At 39.2% G+C, this 9,914-nt stretch overlaps 1 protein-coding gene across 10 annotated transcripts in view; it reads left to right on the plus strand.

Annotated features, from left to right (window-relative positions):
* Nucleotides 1–9,914, plus strand: part of RUNX1T1 (RUNX1 partner transcriptional co-repressor 1) — a 147,948-nt gene that overhangs the window by 132,436 nt on the left and 5,598 nt on the right. For all 10 annotated transcript variants that reach the window (XM_010349415.3, XM_010349417.3, XM_074386874.1 and 7 more), the window contains one exon: nt 8,564–9,914. This exon is cut by the window's right edge. In XM_010349415.3, coding sequence (XP_010347717.1) covers nt 8,564–8,839 — 276 coding nt within the window. In that variant the 3' untranslated portion in view covers nt 8,840–9,914. The remainder of the gene's footprint in view (nt 1–8,563) is intronic.

The raw sequence follows: 9,914 nt of genomic DNA on the forward strand, positions 1-9,914 counted from the left end.
TTCAGTCCCTATGTTTTGTAACAGTGAAATAAGGATCTTTTCATAAGTATCATTAAGATAATTTTTGGATGCAGGTAAAGACAGGCAACTTAGGTCTGGTTTCTTATTCTTTAAAGTGCAAGACCACTTTTAATACTTAGGGAGGAATCATCTCTAGAAGGATTAAGCCTCTTTCCTCCAAAAATAATGTAAATAATTTTCCAAGAATAGAAGAAAAAAAGGCGGAAGAAAGACTTCATTTGAATAAAGCCGAGAATCCTCCGGACTTGCACATAAGTCTGCACAGACATACTAGAAAAGTGGTTTGTTAAGGGACTTGACCAAGAAGCAAAGGGTTAATTCATTAATCGACCCAAAGAAGTAAAGGGCTAATCCATTAATTAACCCAAAGTTCATGTCCTTCGTTCCCAAGGGATGACAACGTACAAGAACAGTCCAAGTACCAGGAGGCAGGTTTAGGTCAGCCATACCTTTTGCCTGGTTGTTGGCTTGAATTTGTTGTGGTAAAACACTTTTTCCCCTTCAAAATGAGGACATAACTTTAACCCCACATGTTACTTTTCTGCACCCTGCTCTTTCCTCACACTCAGGAATGTGTATCCTTTCACAGAAGCAGCCTGGCAGAAGCCACTTCCGCAGTGGCACTTGTAAGTCACTTCTAGTGTACAAAGCTCCCTTTGTTTCCTCAGGATGGAGCCAGAACAGACCTGGCTTCCTTGGACTATGATAGAGCTCCCTGTTCTGGGTCTCACCATTGTTGGCCCCCGGGGTGGGGACCCTGTTAGGTCAGGACTGTGTGTGCAGAGAAGATGGTTTAGTTCTTCTCAGAATCTTCATGTGTGTTTTTATGTTCAGGAGTTTTCTTGAACATTAACCATTTGACACCCAATAAGGTCCATATTGCATTGTGCTTTAAGTATTATATGAATTGTTTTGTTTTCTAGGAAAAATGAAAGTTCTCATTTCTTAGAAGTTTAATGTGTAAAACTTACAGTAAAGTGCACTGTAAGCTAAAGTGCAAGGCAACCACCCATCCCACTTTGGGCAGAACTGTCCATTGACACCTAATGTCCCATGTAATGTATTACGAGTACCCCCTTCCACTGTCAAGTGTCCTGGCTTCCATGATAAGTTGAATAGTTCCACCCCTTAAAGGCCATGTTTATCTGATCAAATGATCAGCTTTTGCTAGCACAGCTAAGAGAAAGATAGGTATGGCAGAAAGAATCTGAGATGAGGACCCAGAAGACCTGAATGATGGTCCCGGCTCAGTTACTGTCTCAGAGGACTTTGGGAAATTTATTTTACTCCTGTCAGCCTCCATTTCTTCCTAAGGAATGGGATGATATTCACTTACCTTACAAGGTGTTTTAAAAGATTTTTTAAAGTGTTTTTGAAAGTGATAACACAATACATTATTATCTGCTCATATTTACCACAGGTTTTTAAAACTCACAATATATACTAAAGTATTCCTATTGAAACAGTATTCTTTTCTCCCTTTCCCTTTCTTTATTTGAAGCCATCTCATATTGTAGACATCTGCCCATCTCTTACCTAGGTTATGTGTAAACTATATAATCCAAACATATAGCAATGTATATGTGGTTAGATATACACATTTTATTATTGTCTCTCTTTCCTTCATAGTGACTTTAAGAAGGAATCTTCAGAATCAGACCAGAGTTCTAGGCCTAGCTTGGCCATTTATGTGTTTCTTCTGAGCTATTTATGTTAACTCCAGGTATCTCTGAATTCTTCTGTTTGTAATTTCTGAATTTACCCTTTCTCTTCTCCCTCAGTTTTCACATGTATGAAACGGAGCTAATGATGCTCATTCTGCTTAGAAAAACCAATAGTTCTGAAAGATTGACAGTGGAAATGTTTCAGAAGGAAGAGCAGAGAACATTTAATTGGGGAGACCAGCAGAAAGGCAGCTTGCAGGCAGGAATAAATAACACATGGGTATTATTTGTAGAGGGCCATATAATGTATTTAAACTGGGATGCTTTTTGGAGTAAGCAAGAGTGCTCTCGCTGGGACAGACCGGTCCTGTAAACCAGGCTGGCCCAAGCTCATAGGAACCCACAGTCAGCAGAGCTTTTGGAGGTTGCATGAATTTTGTTTTGCCTGGGATGAAATAAGAAGACCTACAATGATTGTTTAACTCTGCACCAGGCATGGTATAAAGTGCTTTCCATACTTTAGCTCGTTTACTCCTCACATAGGCTCTGACAGAGTAGATAGTATTATTTTCCTCGTTTTACGGATAAAAAAAGCTCTTCTTGCAGGGGTTAGGCCACTTGCTGAGTGTCTCATAGTCAGTAAGTGTGAGCTGGTCCTTAGCCCAGGTAGCCGGGCTTTCAGGCCACTCTCTAAATAGCTACATGGCGGGAATGGGAGGTTTTTGTTTGTTTGTTTTTTCCTGATTGTGTACTTCTATATCTATTCTTCATTAGACTTCATGATTATTTCTACCTAGTCCTCAAATTTACTTGGATTTATAGGCTGATACTTGTTATTACTCTCAGTCAGAATGACATTGGACTTGTGGCAGATAACCTAAGCAATGCGATGCTCACTATACTTTCTCTTTTCCCAGTAGATTATATGTTTAACCCAGAATATAATGACAGCATTAGCATAAATCAGAAATTCACTGAATCTGATCATCTTAAACTGTTTTATTTTTTCTATATTTCCATTTACTGTCTGTGTACAGATAAAGCTTTTTCCAGTGAATGCTCTCAGATTGCAGCTCTTTCCAAGGAAACTTCTACAGCTTTCTTTGAGATCCCTACCTTATACTGGCTTAGGTGATTGAAGCAAGGAACTGCAAGTGAGCATGGAAACAGATAAATACTTTTATTGTTCTAATAGTTTAGAGTTTTACACTACCCAAGTGATATTTTTCCCCCATATTAAAACAGCCTTTATTTGTCATTCTTATATAGGTGCGGAGCTGCACGGTTATAGCAACCTCAGTGGAATCTGTGAAGTTTGGCCAAATTGGAAATGCCACTGTATAGACTCTGAATAAAACACAGGGGCCTCACAGTATGGGGCCTGTCAAAGCCTTCACAATCTCATCAGACCAGTCGATTCCCAGAAATCATTGGAGCTCTCAGAGCATGAGCTGTGATTTTGTGTTACAGTTATATCTGTCTGTCTGTTAAGAGGCCAGCTGTTTGATGCCGTAGATGTTCGTGGTGTAGTAGACAGGGCACTGGGCTGGTACTGACATTTTTTTGCTCACCTCTTGAAGCTTTGGTTTTCTCATCTGTGAAATTTGGGATAACGTTTGTATGATCTGCCTTTTTTGCAAGGTGGTTGAGAGGAGCAAATGAGGTGAGAAGTATTTTATTAAAGAAAAGTGACCTTACAAGTAAGCAGTGTGTCTATATAAGAAAGAAAGAAAGGAAAAGGGCGAGGGAATTAGTGACTTTGTGATTGGAAAAGAAAGGAGAAAGACCACAGAGGTAAAATCTGTGAGTTTTGACACTGAATGGTTCCAATGGCTAAAGAAAGAGGGGTTTGCAATGAAGTGACAAAGTCCTGGGCCTAAGTATTGCCAAAGACTGAAATGGACCCCACCAAAGTTGGGTTTAGGGAATTCTGACTTAGAGGATCATCTTGGTGGAGCTACATACAGAACAGGCAGTTTGAAAGGAGCACAAAGCTCTGGAAGAAGATAACAGGGAGAAACAGGCTTGAGAGTCATTTGCTTACAGCTGATCCTTGAAACCACAAGATCTCACAAGGGCAGCATGAGAAAAATAACGATATTCCTTTTCTTTATGCCAACCTCCCTCCCTCACCATCAACTAGTTACAGGGAAAAGAACAAACAGCAGAAAAAGTTATTGTATATGAAAGAGAATTTTTTAGTAGTATCTAGGAAACCAAAATTCGTGGAAATTTCAACAAAAGGCATTTAATAAGGAAGAACAGAGAAATAGCAAAGGTAAATCTTCAGAAATTTTGAGAACAGCAAATAAAGATGGAGAAGAAATTGTTAGTCACTAATAAAGTATAAAGGAGAGTAAGTTACTGTTCTTTCCTGTGTCAGTGCCCATGGGTGATAGCACTTAATTTAAATGAGACCATGAGCTTTCTAATTCTAAAGGTTGTAAGGTGTTGGATCTGGAGTAAGGATTGCTCTTTTTCTTCCAGTCAGTACCAAAAAGAGGGAGTGGTGTTAATACCTGCCATTTATTCAGGACCTACTGAACATCACGCACTGTATTTAGCACTGGCATAATCCTGAATAATCCTGCAGTTAGTATTTCTGCTTTACATGTTCTGTTGCCCCAGGAAGCTAAGTAACTGCCTTGTGGTTCTAAAGTCACTAAGTTATGAGGTTGGAAATGAAATGAAGTTGGCCTGGCTTCGAAACCTGTGCCATTTTCATTACATACTTTGACACCTTGTCTTTGCTGCCTCTAACGTTAAGATTCAATTGCTGTCCACTTTTGGGAGTTAAGTGCCGGCTAACCTGTTCCTGCCACAATGAGATCTAAGAAAGATCTGAAATTGACAAAGTGTGGCATTTTGGAAAGAGTATTTTTAATTTGCAATCCAAACGTCTGGGTGAATCAAACTTTGGCTATGTAATTTTATATTTTTGTAACTTGGGGCAAGCCTTTTACTGTTAAAAAATTATTCATTTTGAGGGCCCCAGTTTCTGAACTGTAAAAGTGTGAAAATTATTTTAAATTATCAAGTGCAATGCAAGTTGATGGTGTGATCTTAATGTGAATTTAAGTCAGTGTCTTGCCTTCTGTAGGATTCTTAACATTTGGGGAGTTTCAATTACAATCATTCCGTTATACTTAAATTAGTTACACATCAATGCATGGCAAGTTTTTCTGGAGAATTACAGATATGTAAGACCTGGAGAGACTTAAAGCAATTAAGAGGCAAAACAAAAGATATTTTGTCTTTCAGAAAAAGATTTTTCTGCAGTAAGAACCAGAAAGGATATATGCCTACAACAGAAAGATCTTTCTCTGATGAAGGAAATAGTTTTCTTAGGGACAAAGAGAATTGCTGATTTGAAACAAAGTGTCAGACATCTTCAATATGCAGTGTTTGCATTCAAAAGCTTCAACCCATGTTGAAGCAAAGAGGAGATTTGTGTGCAGCCACAAATACTTCATCTGAGTTACAACCGAACTTTGGTCAATTGACTTATTCTTATTTTTCAGATAGGGAGGGAAATATTTTTTATGCCAAAAAGGGAGAAACATTATCACAAATAAGGGAAGGCTGTAAAGTGCCATGAGCTTTGGGAATGCAATAAGCTGTGAAATGGGTATCTGTGAAGTTTCTACACTATTGTGGTAATTTCAGTCACAACACTCCTAAGAGGCCTGAAAGGGAAGCTCAGTCATTTAAAAATAGAATAAACAAATGAAATATCTTGAATATAAAATGCACAAATTGAAAATGTAAAATTGAATTAAACCATTGACTGCCTTTATCCCAGCCCTTGTGGATAGACATGTGGATGTTAGACACAGTTTGCAGTTTCCACCTTTGTGAACAGTAGAAAGCTTAGAGTGATCCAAATGGAGTACCCACAAGATTCTGCACCTTCCACTGTTTCCAGAATTGTGACTATTCAGGGGCTGAGTGCCACTGTTCAGGCATCAGTCTTGCAGGTATGGACAGTGGCAGAAACTTCACAGGGTCAAGAGAAATAAAAATTTGCAGATTTTCTTTTTTTACCAGATCATTTAAATTGCTCTTTTTGTAACTTCCTACAGCTGAATGTGTGTGTGTGTGTGTGTGTGTGTGTGTGTGTGTGTGTGTGTGTGTGTCCCAGTGGTGGGTGGTAAATGAATAGTATCAGACAACTTCAGAATGAAACTAGAGGTAAACTAGCCAGACTCCTTAATTCCTGGATCAGAACCAGACAATACTAGGCAAGAAAGCTCAATTCCCAGCAGCTTCACGATCCAAAACATCTGTTTCTGTATTTGGCACAATTCCACTTTTTTATTTGTAAAATTGTTCCCATCTTTGAAAACACTTTAAAAAATAAAGAAGCCCCCATTCTGTCTCCCTTTCCACTTCCCAGCACATGCATCTGTAATTACCTGGTTTAGTCTGTGTGTTTAATCAGTTTAAATTGAGAATGTTGCATACATCTGATTTCAATCTGAAGGAGCCATTGAGTATTGGACAGTTACCACCCTGTGTCTGCCAAAACGTGCCTCTGCCAAAAAACAGATAGGACTCACACCAGGGTATTTCCTAAAGAAGCCACTTGACTCAGATTAGATGTTTAATTTCCTTAAAATATTGTTTTGGATGTGAGTCTCTGTTCTCTAATTGGGATATTCTGGTGTAATTTAGGAATATCGCTTATTTGCTGAGTTTGTTCCAGGATCCAGCTGGCATCACTCTAAAAGCCTAAACCTCAAGGAAGTAAACTTCGCTCTGAGCACTGTCATACCTCGTGGCTTTGAAGGGTGGGGCTACGTTTGCTCTTGTCTTTGTGGAACCATTGTACATGCAATGCAGTTGAATTAATTTTGAGAGAGAAAGCTTCTAGTTATGTTAATGAACCTTCTGATCAGAGGTTCACATCTATTGAGATTTTCTTAATTGAAGTAGGAAAAAGATTTTTGTTCTAGTACTGAGTATTCATTTAAATTTTATTTTTACTTATGACATTGACAGTATCAACTAAGTTTCTAGATTTCCTCATATTCACTTAAAACACCCCTCATTGGCCAGAGTTTGAGATGTTAAGTTTTTGTTTTGTTTTTCCTTGTTGAGTCGTAATTTCTTTTCTTTTTTATTTCTGTTTTTTTGTTTGAGCTTTTCTGCTCAATTTAGTAATGTCAGATGGTTAAAGAAATAAGAAAGTGGAGCTGGGCTCTTTCTAAAAGTTTTAAATTGGAGTTCTTGAATTTAAAGGCTTCCAGCATATGAAAGCCTCTGGGAGCCCATTTATTTGTTAGCAAGTTAGGATGGCTGCTATAAATTCCCTTGCGCGTTTTGCATAGTGGTAAAGCTATACACATTAGGGTGATGGGCTGACCTTTCCTGGGAGTATAGTATTGTTAGCAGCTCATGAGCTTACCTTAAGCCACATAACCAGTATACTGGAAGAAAAGCAAATGTAGAGAACAGTAGGGAGACCTGAACACTGTAGGGAGACCTGCAATATCTACCCTATGTCAGGGCTTTAAACATCTTTCTTATCACACAAGCACATAGAATCAGCTGTTTGGGGTTACAAGATTATAGTCAGTTTGTTTTTCAAGGATGTAATCAAAACCAATGAAGATAAAGAATAAAAAGTTGAATAACATAAAGCTAAGATCACTTACTATAGCTTTGCTTAATGGGGTAGGTCTTGCCAAAGAATCTAGGAACATTGAAACATTTAAGGTCAGCTTTCTGAAGTCCCTCTCCCACCACACTCGTAGGAGGACTCCTGAAGGTTAGGTTTCTCCTCATTCCTCCTTCCCTGCCTAGGACCTAACCACAACAGGTGCTCTTCTGTCTCTAGTATATTGGTGCTCTAATTCACGATGCATTTATCTTAAAGTTTAAGTCCTGGCAGCAACCTCTTTCCTAATTTTCTCATGTCTTGCAAAGCACTGCCCACAACTGGCAGTTAACTTTCTAGGGTCCAAGTTTTGTTCTCATCACTCCCAGATGAGCCCAGTTCTCTCTGCTTTTCTGACTTCCCAGAGTTGCTGAGGCACAAAGGAGCAGCCAAGCAGCTCCATTGACTGGAAAGAACTCTATGCAAATAGAATTGTTATTCGGCCAGTTTTAGCATTTCTCATTTCTCAAAAGCCAAATTAGGCATAGTCTAATGCATCCATTTCACAAATCTCTATTGAGCACTTACTATCTATCAGGCATCATTCTGGGTGCTTCAGATACAGAGACAGAGGGAAAAAAAAAACAAGGATCCTGTCCTCCGGGGAGCTGAGGTAAAGGGGATTATCTTAACACAGTCCTAGTATGTAGTCGTAAGGTTCACTGAATAGCAGCAGTGGGAAGAACTGAAAACAGACAGAGGTTAAAGGACTTTGCTTCACCCTGCCTAGTCTGTGAAGGAGCAAGGAATAGAATCCTTTATCTACTGCATTTCTTTGAATCCAATAGAGGTAGGGTTCTGGTATCTAAAAGGAAGAAGCTTCTGCTCAGATATATCTGTGTGTCTGACTATTGTGCTATATGTATTGGGAAAAAAAATTGGAGATAGTAATTGCCAGTCAGTATGAATGAATGGAGAATTTATGTATAAAGATAACCAAACCTAAAAAGAAAGGATGTTACAGTAAGAACTTAAAAGGTCTTCAACTACTTTGTTAAATGCCTTAGTAGTTGCTGGCAGAACAGTTTGGACAATCATCCCACCAAAACATGCATCTTCTGTGTTTAGTGTATATATCCATATGTGAACACCTGGATTTTTCATCCTGACTCTATAGTTCTTAAAAATAAGGCTACAGTGATGCCGAACATATTTGTCACACTATTGCCTTAACCGTGTATTAATTTGGGATCTTGCTTTCTTCTGCCATCTCCTTTAGAGTTGCTGGAATTGTGGCCGTAAAGCGAGTGAAACCTGCAGTGGCTGTAACACAGCCCGATATTGTGGCTCATTTTGCCAGCACAAAGACTGGGAGAAGCACCACCACATCTGTGGACAGACCCTGCAGGCCCAGCAGCAGGGAGACACACCTGCAGTCAGCTCCTCCGTCACGCCCAACAGCGGGGCTGGGAGCCCGATGGACACACCACCAGCAGCTACTCCGAGGTCAACCACCCCGGGAACCCCTTCCACCATAGAGACAACCCCTCGCTAGACGTGAACTCAGAACTGTCGACGGAAAGACAACACAACCAACGCGAAACCAATTCCTCATCCTCAGATGCTCAAAGTTGTTTTTTTGTTTGTTTGTTTATTAGATGAATTATCCTATTTCAGTACTTCAGCAAGAGAGAACCTAACTGTATCTTGAGGTGGTAGTAACACAGAGGGCCAGTAACGGGTCGTAATGACTTATTGTGGATAACAAAGATATCTTTTCTTTAGAGAACTGAAAAGAGAGCAGAGAATATAACATGAAATGATAGATTTGACCTCCTCCCTGTTATTTTCAAGTAGCTGGGATTTTAAACTAGATGACCTCATTAACCGATGCTTTACCAAACAGCAAACCAAGAGATTGCTAATTGCTGTTGAAAGCAAAAATGCTAATATTAAAAGTCACAATGTTCTTTATATACAATAATGGAAAAAAAAAAAAAAAGAAAACCCTCAAGGGCATGAGCATTGGATACAGCAGTAGACATTTTAACAAGAAGATGAATGGCGTCCGTGGGTTGCTAACTGAACTTTGAAGACCCGCTACAAAATGCGCAGATGTGCAGCAGATTGGAAGGAGACACAGATGTTCGTTTTTTTTCCTGTTTCTGAAAAGAAATAATAATATCCAGGTCAACAGAATGAAAAATGAAAGATGATTTGCAGTGGGATGTATGAATACAGCAGCAAGAAAAAAAATGCCATAATACAAAAGGATATCTATATATCTACATACACACACATGCACACGCACACGCACACACACACAGAGAGAAGTAAGAGACTCAGCCTGCAGTTAATTAGCATTCTGGCAGTTTTGACATCAGCCAGCTGCCCTAAATAACCCTTCAACGTTTCTTCACTTTTGCAAGGTTCCACAGAGTAAGACATTGGGTCTATTCCAGCTCATTCATTTTATATTGAAAAAAAAATAATTTTAAAAATGGTGGCTTCAGCTCCAGCCCCTTTCCAAAATTTTTCAACCCCACCCTGTTTGGATTTTTAATTAAAAACTAGTAGTTCTCTTGGTGTTAAAACACTTCTGTCCTGTGAGGTTTCCCAATGGTGTTTTT

The sequence above is a fragment of the Saimiri boliviensis genome, chromosome 15 (genome assembly GCF_048565385.1).
Source record: "Saimiri boliviensis isolate mSaiBol1 chromosome 15, mSaiBol1.pri, whole genome shotgun sequence".
NCBI classification, from domain to species: Eukaryota; Metazoa; Chordata; class Mammalia; order Primates; family Cebidae; genus Saimiri; species Saimiri boliviensis.